Source organism: Pelophylax lessonae (assembly GCF_965119305.1).
Source record: "Pelophylax lessonae genome assembly, chromosome: 9".
Classification (NCBI taxonomy): domain Eukaryota; kingdom Metazoa; phylum Chordata; class Amphibia; order Anura; family Ranidae; genus Pelophylax; species Pelophylax lessonae.
This window is the reverse complement of record NC_138776.1, coordinates 135,394,324-135,415,483: the sequence shown is the minus strand read 5'-3', so window position 1 is coordinate 135,415,483 and position 21,160 is coordinate 135,394,324. Positions and strand designations below refer to the sequence as shown.

At 43.7% G+C, this 21,160-nt stretch overlaps 1 protein-coding gene across 1 annotated transcript in view; it reads left to right on the top strand.

Moving 5' to 3' along the window:
• The first annotated feature begins 216 nt into the window (after positions 1–216).
• SLC25A16 (solute carrier family 25 member 16) overlaps positions 217–21,160 on the top strand; it is a 68,188-nt gene continuing 47,244 nt past the window's right edge. Inside the window, exons 1-2 of the mRNA XM_082266702.1 lie at positions 217–409; positions 17,284–17,425. Coding sequence (XP_082122828.1) covers positions 17,332–17,425 — 94 coding nt within the window. The 5' untranslated portion in view covers positions 217–409; positions 17,284–17,331. The remainder of the gene's footprint in view (positions 410–17,283; positions 17,426–21,160) is intronic.

Sequence of the window (21,160 nt, the reverse complement as noted above, 5' to 3'; positions counted from 1 at the left end):
GCCCCTCCCACTACCCTTGTTTTAACCAATAGCTTTTCACGAGGAGGGAAACTTCTTAGGGTTCCCTAATGAGCATATCAGCGTCTTCATTACGGTGACATTTTATGTGTGACTCGCCGGCAGAGTTTAATTAGCTTTCGTCTTCGAAAAAATGGCGGCACCTATTGGCTGTATAGTCTTCGTAGGAGACAATATTTGATAAAGTTAGCGCTTCTCTTCTGTCTAAGCGTGTAAGCTGTCTGAGGTCATCTGGGCTCCTGGTTGTTGGCTGTTGTATAGTAGAACGTAGCTGGGTGACGGATAGTGTCTGCTGGCTGGTGTCAGTGTGAATCTTATGTGGGCTCCTGGCCAAAACTGCTGCACCATGACAGCTCCGTGATATCGTCATTTCCTGTCTTGTTGGCTTTGGGTAAGTTATGCCAATGGGTTATTTTTGGGGACAGTAAGGAGCGTGCTGTGTGCTCTACTATATGTGTGTCCTTCCTGCCCTGCACAACCCTATGACAGGTACAAGTTCCAACTCCTTATCAGTCTGCAGTCTGTGTCTTGGATGTGTTTACTATCATGAAGCTGCCACTATGCATGGCAATGTTTCTTAGATGTACAGCCAAAGCCCATTTGGCTGTAAATCTCCTATGGATCACAGGCATGCAGTCCATTCTGCACTCCTGTGATCTGTTTGCAGCAGAGTGGGCTGAAGTCCGATCTCTGATGATGTGACAGATGTCGGTCCAGGCACCGCGTTATCGCGACCACGGTTAGGATCCGCCAGGACGGATACCCGGCTTAGCCTCTCAGTGAGCCATTCCCCGCCCCTCCACAGCCCAGCGCTCCAGTGAGCGAGGAGGGGGCAGAGCAGAGAGCTGTGACTGACAGCGGCTCTCTACTCACAGAGCTGTCAGAACCGAGCGATCAGCGCTGTTTGATCTCTTGGTTCTCAGTGTGAAGGCACCAGGGGACAGATGCAGCATGGGGCCAATGCTGCATCCACCTAGGTAAGTGTTGAATGGAGGAAAAAAACTGAACCCCATACATCCATTTTAAAGTAGAATTTTTAAATTGCTATCTGTATCCCATTGGGGAGATTTCCCTTCACTTTCTGTGCCAAAACAGGAAGTGAGAAGAAATCTCTCCAAAGTCTGGGAATCCCTGGTTGTCATTAGGGTCACTAAAACTTGTGTCCCCACTGGAAGATTTCCCCTCATCACACGCCTGAAGAAGGGGTCCTGAAACGTTGCACTTATCCTGATGTGATCCCTTTGCAAAAAAAGGTACTTTGGACTGCTGTGCAAGATCCATGGTGTGCTGGTGAACATGTACGTTTTCCCTTATAAAAGGCTCCGTGCATACAGCATTTTTTAAGCTCCTAAAAGCTAAATAGTGTTATCCTATGTGTCCATGCACACTATGTTAGGCTATTAGCATTTTTTGAGCTTCAATGTCTAGAAGCAGAAAAAAAAATTGTTTTTGGAGAGTTGCCCCACTGGATGCTCCTAAACAGACTTGTATAAAGTACTCGAAATTTCTACTTGAGTAAAAGTACAAGTGCTCGATCAAAAAGTGACTTAAGTAGAAGTGGAAGTGCTCGCAGAAAAAGTTACTTAAGTAGAAGTACTAAAGTATTCAACATTTTTTTTACTTAAGTATTGCAAGTAGTTTTTTCAAAAAATGTGCTACTTAAGTACTAAAAGTAAAAAGTACCAGTAGTTTTGAAAAAAAAATTCTACTCAAGTACTGAAAGTAGAAGTAGAAGTACTGTGTTATGTAGTTATTAAAGAAAGAAGTCAAAAGTATGAACATCATATTGTTTTTTATTATTTCAAATGATTTATTCAAATGATTAACCTGTGTTTGTTAGTAGTTTCTTGATACACTTTAAGCGCTGTAGCACCATTTATTTGTTTGTTTCATATTTTCTTTTTATTGGAAAGATTTGGTATAGCAGTTTTTATTATACACAGCCTTTATTTTCGTATGCGCTGATTTACAAATGACATTATACACATTTTTTTGAGCTTTATGCAACCTGCCTACTGTTCTGGCAGTGGTAAATTTTTTAAAAGTAACAAGTAACTATGCAGCACAAAAAAAAATATCGGAGTAGAAGTATCGAAATCATTGAAAAAATGTAGTGAAGTAAAAGTAGAAGTAGGAGAAAAAAATTATACTCTAGGAAAGTACAGATACCGCATTTCGGTACTTAAGTACAGTACTTAAGTAGTTCTACTTCGTTACTATACATCTCTGCTCCTAAACAATCCTATCTGCTTCTAAATGCTACTAACAGCTTTTTTTGAGATTTTTATTTTTATTTTTATTTTTTCTTCATCTACTGCAAAACACTAATAGAATGTGAATGCTACTAGAAGCTGGCACAAAAACAGTATTGTCAGCATTTTTCATCCAGCTTTTTTTTCTATTTTTCTTTGAGCTTATGAAATAGTGTGCATGGAGTTTAAGGCTCCAAATAGTGTGCATGGAGTTTAAGGCTCCAAATAGTGTGCATGGAGTTTAAGGCTCCAAATAGTGTGCATGGAGTTTAAGGCTCCATGCATACTAGTGTTTTTTAAGCTCCTAGAAGTGGTTATTAGCATTTTTTCTGCTCCTAGAAGCTAAATAGTGATATCCTATGTGTCCTTGCACACTACTTTAGGCTTTTAGCATTTTTTTTGAGCTTCAGCATCCAGGAGCAGAAAAAAAAACGATTTTTGTAGAGTTTTTGGGAGCGTTTTCCTGGCAGACAAAGGCTATTTTTGAGCGTTTTTTTCCCCATGTGCTGTAAAAATGCTAATAGAACGCTAATGCTTCTAAAACGCTACTAGAAGCTGGCACAAAACTACTATTATCAGTGTTTTTCATTCAGCGTTTTTTGAGCTTATAAAAAAAAAATGCTAGTGTGCATGGAGCCTTACTATTCTAGTGACAACCCAAAATGTAAAATTTTCTTTCACTTTTTTCATTTTAGTGGTTGTTATTGGTTTTATGAAAGAAATACAGATACAAAGAACTGTGTCAAAGTTCAAAAAAGTGAGGTTGCAACAAACAGGTATGCAAAGAATGGAATGTATTATTATGATCCTGCAGCCGCGCTTTTGAAAAGGTGCATGCACCTTTTTTTTTTTTTTAAAACGCAGGTACGCGCGCCCATTCATTTAAAGGGCTGCTGTGCCAGCAAAAACACATAGGTGTGAACCTAGCATCGGTGTCCCTAACAGGTTTAGGCTGTGTTGCAGTGTTAATGAGAAACAATTGTTTCCTTTGTGTCCCTGCAGTAAAACGTCTGTCACCAGACATATTGTGAATTGGCCCTTAAGCTGGACACACACTATACAACTGTCTTTAGATTTTTTCCTTTAGACTTAAGGGCCATACACACTATAAGATTTTCTGAAGACTTTTTCCTTCAGATTTATCTTTTCTATGTAGTGCAAGGGCCTGCCAGATTGCATACAAATTGAAAGTGTTTAGGTTTGACCTCATATTCTATGGTTTTGGTAAATCTAAAGGAAAAAGTCTTCAGAAAATCTTATAGTATGTATGGCCCATAAATCTAAAGGAAATCTACCAACAAAAGTTGTATAGTGTGTATCCGGCTGTAGGCTAGGTTCACACTAGCTCATGCTCTGAAAAGTGACCAATGCTGGAATTGTTTTGCCAATTAGAATTTACAATGGGGCTAATGCGCCACATACAGTTCTATTTAAAATTATTCAACCCCCACTGAAATTGATTGTTTTGGCCAGTTTGACATTGATTTTGATCATTCAGTCATCCTGCTTACAATTAAATCAAAGAGGCACGTGTAGGTCAGACAAATATAACATAACATTTATAATGAAATAACCACAAATGTCTTTTCTGTGCTCACATCATTATCAGTTTTATTCAACCCCCAAGTGCTATTCAATCTTAGTACTTAGTACAACATCCTTTTACAGTTATAACAGCTTTTAAACGTGAAGCATAGCTTGACACAAGTGTCTTGCAGCGATCTACGGGTATCTTCGCCCATTCGTCATGGGCAAAAGCCTCCAGTTCAGTCACATTCTTAGGCTTGTGCACTGCAACTGCTTTCTTTAAGTCCCACCAGAGGTTCTCAATCGGATTTAAGTCTGGTGACTGTGATGGCCACTCCAAAATGTTCCAGCCTTTAATCTGCAACCATGCTCTAGTGGACTTGGAGGTATGCTTGGGATCATTGTCCTGTTGAAAGGTCCAACGTCTCCCAAGCCTCAGGTTTGTGACGGACTGCATCACATTGTCATCCAATATCTCCTGGTACTGAAGAGAATTCACGGTACCTTGCACACGCTGAAGCTTCCCTGTACCTGCAGAAGCAAAACAGCCCCAAAGCATGATTGACCCCCCGCCATGCTTCACAGTAGGCAAGGTGTTCTTTTCTTCATAGGCCTTGTTCTTCCTCCTCCAAACATAGCGTTGTCCATGGGCCCAAACAGTTCTAATTTTGTTTCATCAGTCCACAGAACACTATCCCAAAACTTCTGTGGTTTGTCCACATGACTTTTGGAATACTGCAGTCGACTCTTCTTATTCTTTGGAGACAGCAAGGGGGTGCGCCTGGGAGTTCTGGCATGGAGGCCTTCATTACGCAGTGTGCGCCGTATTGTCTGAGGGGAAACTTCAGTACCCACATCTGACAAATCTTTTCTCAGTTCCTCAGCAGTCACACGGGGACTTTTCTCCACTCTATGCTTCAGGTAGCGCACAGCAGTCGAAGTCAGCATCTTTTTCTGCCACGACCAGGTAGCGTTTCAATAGTGCTCTTTGCCTTGAATTTGCGAATGATGCTTCCTATGGTATCTCTTGGTATGTTTAACATCTTTGCAATCTTCTTCTAGCCATTGCCCTTCCTGTGAAGAGTAATCACCTCTTCTCTTGTCTTCCTGGACCATTCTCTTGACTTCACCATGTTTGTAACCACACTAGGGCTGCCACGACACGTCGACTACAAAAAATCGTCGACGTGCGGAAAAAGCGTCGACGCGTCAACGCGTGACGTCCCACGCCCCCGGCCGGCCGCCGCACCGCTTGAAGCATTGCCGGCCGGGTGAAATTCCCCCCCCCCCCCGGGCTCCGTCGGAGACGAGAGGTGAGCGCTGACCGTCTCCAGCACCCCTGTACTCCCTGTACTGCCACAGCTTCTGCCGCAACACACATTCGCCATCCTCCACCGATCACCCAGCTACTTAGACATGTCACATTTGCGGCGCTACACCGGCTTGTAATGGTCTGTACTAGGTGGGAGGGCTTACTGGGGGGTCTGTACTGGGAGGGGGGGCTTACTAAGTGGTCTGTACAGTACAGACCACTTAGTAAGCCCCCCTCCCAGTACAGACCCCCCAGTAAGCCCCCCCTCCCAGTGCAGACCCCTCAGTAAGCCCTCCCACCTAGTACAGTCTGTACTAGGTGGAAGGGCTTACTGAGGGGTCTGCACTGGAAGGGGGGCTTACTAAGGGGTCTGTACTAGGTTGGAGGGCTTACTGAGGGGTCTGTACTAGTGTACTGGGAGGGGGGCTTACTAAGTGGTCTGTACAGTACAGACCACTTAGTAAGCCCCCCTTCCAGTGCAGACCCCTCAGTAAGCCCTCCCACCCAGTACAGACCCCTTAGTAAGCCCCCCTCCCAGTGCAGACCCCTCAGTAAGCCCTGTACTAGGTGGGAGGGCTTACTGAGGGGTCTGCACTGGGAGGGGGGCTTACTAAGGGGTCTGTACTGGGTGGGAGGGCTTACTGGGGGGTCTGTACTGGGAGGGGGGCTTACTAAGGGGTCTGTACTGGGAGGGGGGCTTACTAAGGGGTCTGTACTAGGTTGGAGGGCTTACTGAGGGGTCTGTACTAGTGTACTGGGAGGGGGGCTTACTAAGTGGTCTGTACAGTACAGACCCCTTAGTAAGCCCCCCCTCCCAGTACAGACCCCTCAGTAAGCCCTCCCACCTAGTACAGACCCCTTAGTAAGCCCCCTCCCAGTGCAGACCCCTCAGTAAGCCCTCCCACCCAGTACATACTGTACTAGGTGGGAGGGCTTACTGAGGGGTCTGCACTGGGAGGGGGGCTTACTAAGTGGTCTGTACTGGGTGGGAGGGCTTACTGAGGGGTCTGTACTGGGAGGGGGGTTTAGTAAGTGGTATATACTAGGTGGGAGGGCTTACTGAGGGTTCTGTACTGGGAGGGGGGGGGGGCTTAGTAAGTGGTCTGTACTAGATGGGAGGGCTTACTGAGGGGTCTGTACTGGGAGGGGGGCTTACTAAGTGGTCTGTACTAGGTGGAAGGGCTTACTGAGGGGTCTGCACTGGGAGGGGGGCTTACTAAGTGGTCTGTACTAGGTGGAAGGGCTTACTGAGGGGTCTGCACTGGGAGGGGGGCTTACTAAGTGGTCTGTACTAGGTGGGAGGGCTTACTGAGGGGGTCTGTACTGGGAGGGGGGCTTACTGAGGGGTCTGTAGTGGGAGGGGGGCTTACTGAGGGGTCTGTATTAATTACAGGATTAATTAGCTAATCAAAAAAACACTAAATTAAGCAAAAAAACAAACAATTTAAATAATCGTTAGATTAGTCGACTAATCGTAAAAATAATCGATAGATTAGTCGACAGACAAATTAATCGTTAGTTGCAGCCCTAAACCACACCAGTAAATGTCTAGAAGGAGCTGCCTAATTGGTGCTTATTAGGCTTTATTGCTGCTCCCTGACATCCACAGGTGTTTTCAATACCTGATTGAAAACATTTCAATGAACCTCTGTTCTTCAGAGTGGTAGTCTTTAAGGGGTTGAATAATTGTGTCAATGAAGAATTCACAAAAGAAACATTTACTACTGTATTACAAAACCAATTGATGTCATTTTAGTTGCATATGGTTCTTTAACCACTTGCCGACCGCCGCACGACTATCTACGTCGGCGGTCAGCCCCTCACAGGCAAACTAACGTAGGGCTACGTTGCTTGCTTGTGAGGGTCTAGGGAGCGAGCGCGCGCCCCCCGGGGCGCGCTCCCGCTCCCGCGTGGTCACGGACCCCCCCGCGCGTGTGACCAGCGGACCCGATGTCCGCCGGTCACTCGGCGATCGGCGGGGGAGAGGGAGAATGTCAGGCAGCTTGTGTAAACAAACTGCCTGTCATTCTCTTCGCTGCAAAGACACTGATAAAACGGATCTGGTATGTAGATCCGTTGATCAGTGTCTTTACAGCTAGAGCCACAGCCAATCACAGTAGAAACCACGCCCCTAGGGACACACACAGCCCCTCCCTTCCAAATAAAGTTAACCCCTTCACTACCAGTGTATTTTTACAGTAACAGTGCATATATATAGCACTGATTACTGTAGAAATGTCACTGGTAACCCCAAAAGTGTCAAAAATGTCAGTCAAGGGTCCGATCTGTCCGCCGCAATGTCGCAGTACCGCAAAAAAAATCGCAGATCGCCGCCATTACGCGTTAAAAAAAAAAACAACAAAAATGACAAAAATCTTTCCCTTTGTTAGTAAACGCGATAACTTTTGCGCAAACCAATCAAAATACGCTTTTTGCGATTTTTTTTTACCAAACATAGGTAGCATAAAATAAATTGGCCGAAAATTTTTAACAATTTTGATTTTTACATTTTTTTTGGGGGGAATTTCATATAAAAAAATGTGAAAAATATTGCTATTTTTGCAAAATTGACGCTCTTTTTTTGTTTATAGTGCGTGATCAAAAAATCGCACAGGTGATCAAATACCACCAAAAGAAAGCTCTGTTTGTGGGAAAAAAAGGACGTCAAATTCGTTTAGGTACAGCGTCGCACGACCGCGCAATTGTGCGTTAAATTCACGCAGTGCCGAATCGCAAAATACCCCCTGGTCGGAATGGGGGTAAAATCTTCCGGGGCTTAAGTGGTTAAGAAGTCCTTGTAGGATTTCATTCTGAATACAATTACAAATGTACACTAAATTCCCTAAAACCCTTTACAGCATTGGGGGGGTTGAATAATTTTGAATACAACTGTAATGCAGCCCAGTGTTTGTCTTGCGGTTACAGCGTGGCCTCATTGACTTGAATGGCCGGGTTTGACAAATGGGGGTTGATTTACTAATACTGAAGAGTGCAAAATCTGGGGCAGCTGTGCATGGTAGCCAATCAGCTTCCAAGTTTAGCTTTGACAAAAAAAAAAAGCTGGAAGCTGATTTTTTTTTATTTGTGTGAGGTCAGCAACAAGGTAATACATTTTTCATGGCTGCTCCATGCAAACCGCTTTCTCTGGCTGTCATTAAGACTTTGTTTGGTCAGGGGACAGTAAAACCACAGTTCATCGGCCTGATTTTATCGCTAGGCCTTACTACAATAATACATTTCATTGGAATCCCCCCTTCCCTTCATAATTTACAAAGTTTCACCTATTTATGTGACACTAAATGATATCCCTATTCTCCAAAAATAATTCATACTCATCCACTACTTAAGGTGTTTGTAAACCCTTAAATATACCCAGTGAAGTGACTGGCTTCAGATGATACACAGAGATTAAAGAAATCCTCATACATAAGTTATACCTGTTTATCTACAGTCTTCTCTTCTCTACGTCCTTTCAGAGTGCAGAATTCATACAGCTTTAGCTTCCAAAAAGCAGGGGTTGGAGAGCCGATTGGAGGGAAGGGACACACCCCCTCCACACAGCACACAGGAACAGAGCTGAGCTGTCAATCTGTCACCTTTTTTTTCTCTTGGTGTCAGGAAAACCTGTCAGAAGTGACTCATGATGATATCAGAGAGAAATTACACCTAATGCTCTGGATTGAGACTAGTACACACTATAGAGCGATATGCTTTGTACATATTTCATATCTGAGGTTCTTTAGCCGCTTTAATGGCCCTGTAATCCATTTTTAATGAAGTTGGTTATTCTTTGTCTGCCTTTGTCTAAAATTATGTGTAACCTCCCAAACTTCTCCTTTTCCATCTCACTTCTGTTTGTTTAGAAAGAGCAGTGCACATTAGTTATTATGGGTACGGCACACTACAAATCCCATAGTCCCTACCTAGACTATCTCAGCAGTGAGCAAGAGATGGTGGCTACGTTCCCACATACAATGGGACCATGGAGGACCCTCTAACACAGGGGTCTCCAACCCCCAGGACCATTGACCGGTGCTGGTCCGTGACCTTGCACACCAAGCCGGCACAACCTGTACTTCCACCTTCCAACCACAAGAGGGTGCCTGCTCCCCTTCTCCCTCCCTTCCCTCTCTGCTGTCACAAAGAAAAAGGGGAGGGAGGTGAGCTGGGCCTGCTACAGAATCTCAAAGGACTGATTAGACCACTCTTCCCCCCCCCCCCCCTCTCGTGATAACATGCATCCCCCCCAAGGTGACAGGCTGCAAACAACAACCCTCCCAAGCGATAAGCTGCATCCTTTAACATGAAAAATGTTTAAAGTGGAGTTAAACCCAAAAACAAGAATTTATTATATTGCAGTTTACCAATTCTTAGATGTGATGGCTACATTGGTTTTCTTTTTAAGCTTCTTTTCTTTTCTTTTCTCCCAGTAATCTGTGCAGTATGTCTGTTGTTTTTTCAGCAGAACAAGCTGTCCTACAAGTTTATCAGTAGTTAAGATAAAAAAAAAAAAAAAATCTATTGCGAAACAGTGGAGTCTACCCGGCCTAATCTCTGGTTTAATCTCTCATTTTTTTTTTTAAACTTTACAACAAGTTGAGATCATGCAGCACGAGAGTTCCAGCCTTTTCTGTGTTTATCAAAAGTCAGCAGCTACAAAAAGTGTAGCTGCTGACTTTTAATAAACACACACTCACCTGTCCCACGGTCCAGCGATTCGGCCGCCCGAAGCCTCCATCCTCTCCCTCTGGTCTGGGCAGCGCCGGCATCACTGGTGTGGTCCCCCGGCTGCCACAGCTTGCGGGCCGCACTGCGCATGCGTGGGTTGATTGGCCGGCAATCTTGTGGGACCTCTGACATGTCCCAAAAGATAGGAGGGAGGGGGAGGTGAGAACTTCCGCTCAGTGCTCCGCGGCGCTCCAAGCCGAAGTGGGAGCGGGTACCTGTCAAAACTAGGTACCCTCTCTCCCCCCCCCCCCCCCCCCCAAAAAAAATGACATGCCAAATGTGGCATGTCAGGGGGTTAGGACTACCTAAAGCGGAGGTTCCACTTTTGGGTGGAACTCCGCTTTAAGCTTTTACACTTGGTGGTGGGGGGGGGGGGGGCAGTAAAAACTGTTGGTTTATAACTGCCTGTGTCTCTTAAATAGGACGAGTCAAAAACAGAACGTTGTTTTGAGTTAAAAATGAACATGGTACATACAATACCAGACCGGGCACTTTTGATAATGGCACGAAAAGAGCTTGTCGCAGCTGGCACACTAATGGTGCGGAAAAAAAAATGACCAAGAATTTTCATTTGGTTTTTGACTTTTTTATGGCTGGCCTAACTGTTCTTGCAAGAGTTTACTCTTGTTTTGTACCCTTACTATAAAAATAATCAAAATTATTGGAAACAAAACTGGTGATTGAGCTGCTGTTTAACCACCACCCAACAGCCCCCCTTGAACCCAACACCGATGCCAGAAGAGGCTGTACACAAAGCATTGTGGATGTTGCAAAAATGATATCCTGTATTGCAGTCGATGGGCAGTACCGCTGCAGAATGAGACCCATTAAAGTGAATGGGGCTGTGCCCAAACTGCCCTAAGACTGTGTGCAATGCCCATGGTGTGGCACAATACTGCAGGCTTTCAGGATGAAAATACTCAGTGAGAAGGATCATATTGCCTCCCTGCCACCTGTCAAATACCCTCTGAAAAAGCGATCTGCAATCTATAACAAGAGCTGTCACAGGTATAAAAGAAGCCCTAATTGTGATTTAGCCTAAAAAATATTATAAAAAGACATGCTCCCATCACAGCTAATACTTGCCTACATATCAGGCACATTGATAAGCATCAAATGGCTGTTGGGCTGTTCTGATACCAGCCTGTGTGCTCTTCAGGATCATTAAAAAAAAAATATTTCCATATGGTGTTTTATTTACAAGAGAAGCCCTCCTTAAAGGGGTAAAGGTGGGGAGAAAATATTTTGCAGTGCTGTTTGTCACCTTTACCTGAATGGATCTGGAGGAACCAGGGCTCAAGTCCTGCAGGAACGCATGGGAACTCCACAGCAGGGAGGCAGAGGGGGGGTGGCGGGGTGCTGAAGCTCAAGTGGCACTGCCCGCTTGCCGCCTCCTTGGGCATGACACAACGTGATGCCCAGGTCCATGGAATGCATTGAAATAAAAAAGCCTTCTGCCTTTACAACCACGTTTAACTCTTTCCTGCAAACACCAGAAGTTGAAGGAAGCGGCACTGAGAGAACAGGAGACAGCAGCATTCAATGTTGTAAACATCCAGTACTGGGGGAAACAATTTTAATAAATAGTTTACTGGGGAATGTTTATTTTATTGTGCCTAACTTGTCAAACTAAAAATCGCTGAGGGTTTAATACTACTTTGTGGTCAAGACTTTACATTTGCTATTCAAAAATGTTGATCTTCCTGTGTGTAAGTATTATGGATCTATTCTTGTGTTATATACATAGTAACTATTCTTCTGTTTACAGCTCCTATTTCAGGGAAAAGCATCTTAAGCCCTCGTTGACACCGGTGCAATTTGTCATGCGATTTGACAGTTGCAAATTGCATGACAAGTTCAAGTTGCACCCAATTGCCAGCAATAGAACTGTTAAAATCGCCACGACTCGTGTCACAGTGACTTTGAAAAAGGTTCCTGCATCGCTTTTTTTCCGATTTTATTGCGACTTGCATTGACATCTGTTAAATGAAGCCGCAATGAAATGGAAGGTGCAAATCGCAGTGATCTGCGGCTTTGAAATAGTGCGATTTCAAAGCTGCACTGAGATGAACCAGGGCTTACCTGGATTAGTAATTTTCTTTGTTGGTCTAGGAAGAATGTGATTTATATATCCAGCCTAGCAGTCTGTCCGGAATACAAATATCATGTGCATGCTTACAACTCCCAGTATCACAGTGACTGTGGGCAGCGTGGACTGGCTGGAGTAGATATCTGGGTCGCTGCATTTTTTGGTCACCCAGGAGTTGTTCATCTGAAGCAAACACCCGGTGATTAGAGTCATTTTCTGCTCTACCTCTATGGGCAAACACACAGTATTTGTATACAAAGGCCTTTCTGTGGTTGTAGTACATGAGCACAATCACATGAAATAGATTCCAACCAACAAAGATCGAGTTGTTCAATTATTATCCACACTGTATTTGTTTTTTGGTTTTCTCTGATATCTGAAACTGTTTCATTTATTTCACATTAGGCTAAATGAACTTTTTATGTGTGAGAAGTGATTTAGAGATCCTTTACTCTAGTTTCACCCTGTATGAAGTGGTTCTATGTTCCCTCTTCACCGGCTCTTTTAACCCCATTGTCCATATGGTTGTTGCAAAGCCCCATTCATTGAATGGGTTGCATTTAGCAGATGGTGCTGCCTGCTAAATTCAACAGAAGGGAATATTTTTGTTGCATCGTAATGCTTTGCATCGCTGCCGGGGCACGTGTATAGCCTCCTACTGCTGCCTTTGCAGCTGTTTGGGGGCAAGAAAAACCCATCTCAGCTGCTTGCTTTTACCGCCCGCCCATCCGTAAGTGTAATCTAGGCCTTAGGCTGGCCATACACTATACAATTTTCTTATTCAATTTCCTTTAGATTTACCTTAAACTACGTAGTGCAAGGGCCTGCCTGACTGCATACAAATTGAAAGTGTTTAGATTTGACCCTATATTACATGGTTTTGGTAAATCAAAAGGAAAGTTGAACAAGAAAATTGTATAGTGTATGGCCAGCCTTAGGCTGCCAACTAGCAGCTTGAACAAAAAAACTGACCTGGTTACCCCATCCACACATTCAAGGTGGATGGCAGAATCCTCCCTGCTGTGTCTTTGTATTCTGACAGCGAGCAGACTTTTTTCACCACCAGAATACACTGATCAGCATTGCAGGCTAAAGCCTGCAGCACTGATCAAGTGAGAAAATATTGACAGGGCGGTTGAACAAAAGATGATCGGTAGATCAACCCAGACATCTGCTCCAGTTAGTCCATGCTGCCCATAGTTACTGTGATATTGTGAGTTGTAAGCATGCACATGATATTTGCATTCTGGAGTCTGCTAGGCTTGATAGATAATCATACTGTACGTCTATTTCCCAAAGACAACCTATGGATATGACGCTGAGCACGTGCACACAACTTCTTTGGTCGACCATGGCAAGGCCTGTTCTGAGTAGAACCTGTCCTGTTAAACCGCTGTATGGCCTTGGGCACCGTGCTGCAGCTCAGTTTCATGGTCTTGGCAATCTTCTTATAGCCTAGGTCATCTTTATGTAGAGCTGCAATTCTTTTTTTTTTTCAGATTCTCAGAGAGTTCTTTGCCATGAGGTGCCATGTTGAACTTTCAGTGACCAGTATGAGAAGAGTGAGAGCGATAACACCAAATTTAACACACCTGCTCCCCATTCACACCTGAGACCTTGTAACACTAAAGAGTCACATGACACCGGGGAGGGAAAATGGCTAATTGGGTCCTATTTGGACATTTTGAATTGGGGATGTACTCACTTTTGTTGCCAGCAGTTGAGACATTAATAGCTCTGTGTTGAGTTATTTTGAGGGGAAAGCAAATGTACACTGTTAGTGCCGGTTCACACTGTTCCGACTTGTCAGGCGACTTGGTCGCCTGACAAGTCGTGCTCCATTCTGTGCAATTGGAACCGTTCTAATAGGAGCGACTCAAGTCGCTCTGACATAGAAAAAGGTTCCTGCACTACTTTTGGGCGAAGTCGGAGCGACTTGCATTGACTTCCATTATTTGAAGTCGGTGCAAGCCGCGCCGAAGTCGTGGTGCATGGCGACTTCATTAAGTCGCCCCGAAGTCGTGTCGCCATAGTGTGAACCGACACTTATACAAGCTATACACTCACTACTTTACATTGTAGCAAAGTGTCATTTCTTCAGTGTTGTCACATGAAAAGATATAATAAAATATTTACAAAAATGTGAGGGGTGTACTCCTTTTTGTGAGATACTGTATGTGTGTGTGTATAATATATATATATCATAAGAGATCGACCGATTATCGGCAACACGATATATCGGGGGGCCAATATGCACTTTCCCTGATATATCGGAATCGGCCCCTGAGGTTACCGATATTGCCAATATTTCGGGAAAGTGCATGTACCGGGGTGATGCCTGCAGCTAGAGGCTTCACCCCGGTACCGGTGTCCATAGCCAACGGTCGGCTGACTTGTAATGACAACCGATGCGGCTGAGAAGCCACTCGGCTGTCATTGCAAGGAGCGGGAGGGGGCGTCTCTTCTCCTGCCGCCTTCCACGGCTCACCCGGGTCTCCCGTCCCACCGGGAGATCCGGGCATCCTACCTCAACCGCCGCAGAGAAGCCCCGGTGTAGCATGAAGATGTGTCCCCGTGAAAGCTGGTATCCCTGCTGCAAGTGCGCATGCGCCGGTGTTCCGTGAAAAAACCATACCCGTGAGAACCATACCCTCGTCACTTCCGGAGGGTATGGATTTCTCACAGTACATAAACTTGCCGCGGTTAGAAGAAAACAGCTCCTCTGCAACATGAATAATCTCCGCTCCTTCCCCTCTCACTTCCCTGCTCTCGGCTAATAAATATAAAAGCGGATCACGGAGACGAGATGTCCGTCATATCGATTCCATACACCCGCCGCCGCTTTTATATTTACTAGCCGACATCAGGGAGGTGACAGGGATAGCAGAGGAGATGATTAATGTTGCTGCCGAACTGTTTTTATGTACCCGCCGCAAGTATCTGATTATACACACTTCCGTTATGATTTCCTACCCTTCGAGCATGCGCACTTCTAATCTTCACAGCTGTTCCATGCTGTTTTCGTGGCTCTGAGCATGCGCGCTGCTCAGCTGTTTCACACAGGAAGTGACGAGGGTATGGTTTCTTCACGGGGTATGGTTTTTTAACATTACACCGGTCTCCATGTAAAAAACCCGGAAGTGATGATGACATCACTTCCGGGTACTCTGCGCCGAATTAAAAAAACTGACAGCATTCAAAACAGCCAAACTTGGCGTTTTGAATGCTTTTCAGTGCCGAGGAGGGGTTTGGGGTCTTTTAAACCCCCAGATCCCTCCACAAGGAGTACCTGAAAGAAAAAAAAATAAATAAAATTTTTTTTACAAGTCCGAAAATATCGGCCGATACCGATATCTGATGACTAAAATATCGGTATCGGCATTAAAAAAACAATATCTGTCGATCACTAATATATATATATATATATATATATATATATATATATATATATATATATATATATATATATATATATATATATATATATATATATATATATATATACACACACACATCTCTCATTTTTGAACAGAGAAGGTAGTGCTTAAAACCACTATTAGGCCCTGTTCACACCTGAGCGTTTTTCAGCTCGTAAAGCGCTCATCTCTGAAGTCTCAAAGCGCCCAACAAGCAAAATCCCATTTATTTCAATAGGCCCCGTTCACATAAAAGCGTTTTGTCGCCCTAAGCAAAAAAGGACAGGAGCTTCTTTTTTGGCAGATTACAAGCGTTTTTGTTAGATGTCAATGCCTGCCTCCAAACACCTGCAAAAAATGCCTGAAAAATATATGCTCAGGTGTGAATGGAGCCTTAAGGTCTGTTTATTTCTCTGTGAATTTCCTTCATTTCCTGTCTTGTAGACACAACCAGAAGTAATAGGAGTCATGTGACTGCAATTTGTTAATCTTATCGAACTAGGCTGAAAAAATGATTCTTATTCTGGAGTTTTCAACTCTGTGAATTAAGAACCATTTCACACTGCTCTGGTGCTGTTTTGGCGCATTGAGATGTAGCGAGGGTGTACCTATGGGTTTTGTGCAGTTAACTCTTAGGTTCCCATAGACTTTCTATTGGATCAGGTGTTTTTGGTGCATTTTCTGCAAATACTGTAGCTGCTGACTTTTAATATATAGACACTTACCTGTCCAAGGAGCCTGTGATGTCAGCACCCCAGCCGATTTTTGGATCGGCTGCCGCCGCCATTCGTTCTATGGGAAACCGGCAATGAAGCCTTTCAGCTTCACAGCAAGTTCCCTATTGCTCATGCTCGAAGTGCGCTGCGCATTCTAATTGGCTCAACGGGCGAGGGAAGGAAAAGGGACAGAACTTCCCAGGGACGGCACCGCAGCGCTGTCTCCCGGGGTAGGGAAGGGTACTTGTCAAAAACTGCTACCCGTTCCCCCTCTGAAAGGTGCCAAAAGTGGCACCGAAGGGGGGCGGGGGGGAGAAACAGATGAGTGGAAGTTACACTTTTGGGTGGAAATCCTCTTTAAGTCTCTGCTCAAAATGTACGTAAACGCCTTTTTTTTTTTTTTTTGTGATGTGTTTTACACCCTCGTGGGAGTTGAAGATGGGGATTAGCAGACCATGGTTGGTATGATGATGATGATACGCTATAGCTATTCTTCTCACGGGTTCAACAATTTGAGCATTCCGGTGTATCACTCTATTTTTTTAGTATAGATATAGTCTGGTACTGGTCTGCCTTTCCCAATAATATTTTTAGTTTAGGTCATATATGGGTAAGGATTGTCGTAGGGTGTGTATATGTTATATGGCATATATTAAGCACATTTCTATAATGTAACATCCTTTTCAGATTTTTTTTTATGGATTATGTATACTGTTTGTTGTATAAATTTGTATGGAAATATTTTTAATAAATTTAGATTGAACATAAAATGTATGTAAACGCCAAATTTATTCTTTCAGTATGTTTGTCATCATGTCTCACTGTATAAAGACAAATAATTTTTGTGGATTTTTCTACCTGGAGTCCTTACCTGTAATGTCCTTCCTGTTGCAGGCTGACAATGCTAAACTACTACTTTAAAATTAGCAGCAGCGTTGTCAGCCTGCCATGTGCACTTTTCAGCTGGCCATTGGGCTGCCTATCAGATCTGGAATATAGGAAGCCCAGCAGCCAACTGAGGTAACTTGCAATGCAGAATGACCATGCATTTGCCATTTGTATGCAAACTCACAATGTTTGGATAAAACAAAATTTTGTAGTGTTATATTTGTATACTCCTTGGGCTGCCAAAGTCTTTGCCTTCTCTCTTCTATACTTTATGTAAATCTCATATTTTATACCCCACAACATTTTTTATTTTAAATTCTCATTTTGGCTTTTTCAGATCTCCTCTGTGAATCTCCTAGATAGGAGGGTCGTACTCTACACTGAAATGACCTCTGAAGCTACGATTGCTCCACCAAGGAGCAAGCTGCCAAACTCAGGATATCGAGACTACTACTGGCTCCGTTCTTTCGTGGCAGGAGGTGAAATGTTTGCACTTTTTCAAATTAGGAACTCTGTGAAGAACTATATGTTTGACCAGGTAGAATGCAACAGTACAGTTACAGAACTCTTTCTGTGAAAACATATGGTGGGTTGTGGGGTTTGTGGCTTTAAGGTGGTTCTAAAGGTAGAAGGTTTTTTTATCTTAATGCATTCTGTGCAATAAGATAGAAAAAAACTTTTGTGTGCAGATACAGACTCACCCTAGCTCTACCGCATAATGGAATGAATATGTAACTGAGTGTTGGTGCTCAGGCTGCAACGTCCAGATGCATACAATTACTTCCAAGTAACAAGAAAAGCCGACACACAAATGCTTCATTTTTGATGTGATTTATTCCAGCAAGACAGCAGTATGCAACATGGCAAAATACTAACGCGTTTCGGCTGTCGCCTTACTCATAGCAAGTAAGGCTATGGCCGAAACGCGTTAGCATTTTGCCATGGTGCATACTGCTGTCGTGCTGGAATAATTCACATCATATAAGAAAAAAATAATAAAAAATTTCCGCGCTAGTATAATGAGTAAAAAGGAATGATAAATATCAGCAGCCAACACAAAATCAACCAACAGTGACTCAAAATGCAATATAACGTAAAAGTGTAGCGCTAAAGAAAAAATGATAATCGTGAAATTGATAAATTAGTGTCCAAATGAATAAATCACTAAAAATCACAATAGTGTATAAAAAATGTCCAATTGAATGAGTCTCCAACGAAAAAAAGACTGATGTGGAGAAAAAAACTTAAATCCGCAAGTGCAATAATCCAAAGGGGGAGGGATTCTTCCCGGGACACCAAGGGTACGTGAAGGAGGGGAACACCTCTGTGATGGAATATGATAAGCAGCTTACCAGATTTCCATGGCTGCTCAGATTAGTGAGTCAACCTCTCCCAGCTGTTAATCCAAACCACTGAAGATCAGAAATTACATAGGTACTTTATCAGCTCCAAGGAATCACCACTTGAGATGCAGGAGGATCAGTATAGGATTGGCACTCATCAATATATATCATCAATCATAAATGAATATGTGAAAAGAAGAGAGAGGCAAAGCCCATAGCGTAATCCCATTTAAAACTTGTAATCTTGTTTATTAAAAGTTATACTCACAGTATTTCATAAAATAACAGGCATATCAATGGCTATGTCAGGGATAGAGATGCGGCGTCCCGCAAGTGGTCCCAGATAATAGATGATGAAGGCCGGCTAATTTCAGGGGGCGTGTGGACGTTGCATCTGGAGTCGCCAACGTTTCGTCTCAATAGACTTCGTCTGGGCGTCTATTGAGACGAAACGTTGGCGACTCCAGACGCAACATCCACACGCCCCCTGAAATTAGCCGGCCTTCATCATCTATTATCTGGGACCACTTGCGGGACGCCGCATCTCTATCCCTGACATAGCCATTGATATGCCTGTTATTTTATGAAATACTGTGAGTATAACTTTTAATAAACAAGATTACAAGTTTTAAATGGGATTACGCTATGGGCTTTGCCTCTCTCTTCTTTTCACATATTCATTTATGATTGATGATATATATTGATGAGTGCCAATCCTATACTGATCCTCCTGCATCTCAAGTGGTGATTCCTTGGAGCTGATAAAGTACCTATGTAATTTCTGATCTTCAGTGGTTTGGATTAACAGCTGGGAGAGGTTGACTCACTAATCTGAGCAGCCATGGAAATCTGGTAAGCTACTTATCATATTCCATCACAGAGGTGTTCCCCTCCTTCACGTACCCTTGGTGTCCCGGGAAGAATCCCTCCCCCTTTGGATTATTGCACTTGCGGATTTAAGTTTTTTCTCCACATCAGTCTTTTTTTCGTTGGAGACTCATTCAATTGGACATTTTTTATACACTATTGTGATTTTTAGTGATTTTTTTGCCTGTTTATTATGTATTCGGTCTGACCAGACTATCGAGGTTGAGCAGCCCTCCCCACCCCCCACACACACCTGTACTCAATCAGTGTCCACCATCAAGTGGATATAGGAGGAGTCCCCTGTAGTGCATTTGCACATCTTCCCCAGCAAGGAGTGTTATCTCCAAGGGTTAGAAGGGCTGGATTCATCTCTTTTTCATGGATAGTGTAGGACCCACTGATAATGGGGTACTTTGACGCAGTAGTGGGCTTGAGCACGATATGGCCATATGGTGGGACCAAACCCCCATTTTTATTTATGGACTCTCTTCAGATTTGGTAGTAATTTCTTTTGCATTTGCGCGCTATTCTTTTTTAATATACCCCTCCTTCACGTACCCTTGGTGTCCCGGGAAGAATCCCTCCCCCTTTGGATTATTGCACTTGCGGATTTAAGTTTTTTCTCCACATCAGTCTTTTTTTCGTTGGAGACTCATTCAATTGGACATTTTTTATACACTATTGTGATTTTTAGTGATTTATTCATTTGGACACTAATTTATCAATAATTCGCATCAAAATGAAGCATTCGTGTTTCGGCTTTTCTTGTTACTTGGAAGCTTTTGTGTGCAGCAGCCCCCTCAGCTCCCCTAGCCCCCTTAATACTTACCCTAAGCCCCGTCTCAATCCAACCAAGTTACACCAAAGCCTTGGCTGGCCATGACTCTTCCTCCTGGTCGGCTCCCACTGCTGTCAACCAAAGTCAGTGAGCCAGTTAGGAGAGAGAGAGAGGGGCAGGGCTGAGCTGTGGCTTTGTGACTGAATGGACACACAGAACAGTGGCTCAGCTTCCCCCATAGTAAGCTGCTTGCTGTGGGGGCACTCCGCAGGAAGGAGGGGCCAGCAGCACCGGAAAGGGACCCGAGAAGAGGAGGATTTGGGCTTCTCTGTGCAAAACTATTGCACAGAGCAGGTAACTATGACTTGTTTTTTTTTTTTTTTAATAACAAACAAGACTTTAGTATCACTTTGACAGAACCTTTGAAGGAATTTAAAAAGTGATGATCTGTATGTGACCGCATCTCCTCAATACGTAAAGGTTCAAACCATTCAAAAGTAATATTTGTGTTCTATATAGAACCTGGCAGGCTGAGTTAGACCCTGACTTCTTGTATATATTAGATACTGAAACAGATCTTCTTACACTGTTCCTGTTTGCCTGGGAGTATGGAGCATTCCAGCTACTCCTGTTACATTCTCTATACTTCCCTTTAAATACCAGCTGTCTGGATATGTTAAAAGGACATAGTAAAATAACCATCTTAAGGACAAGTTGTTTTTTTTTTGTTTTTTTTTTTTTAACTAAAGCTCACCATGCCGCTGAATGCACCCTGCCTGGAAAATACCTAAGCCAGCTGGCACCCCACAGCTCAAGAAAAGTTGATTTTTCAATTGACTTTTGTCCAAGGACCTAGGTGGAAAGTTGTCATCCAAACATTGGCTACATCCAATCACACACAGTCACTGTCTGAGAATTCTCACAGCCATGGATGCTGGTTATCAGAATATAGTAGCCAGCACCAGGAGATTCCTTTATCCACTCTGTTCAACATGTATGGAGAAATCTATATGTGTATGGCTAGCTCTGCTTTCCTTGCTGCTCCCAGAATCTTAACTGTGCAGCCTTGATTGGCTCCACACAGCCTTTGCAAAGAAAACATCCTGGTTGGGTACTCCCCCCCCCCCCCCCCCCCCCCCCCGCTTCGCATGCATGCCACAGCCTTATTTATTCCTGTGGCGGGGTCCTATACTTATGTTTTAGGTCCCCGTGTCTATATGAAACTA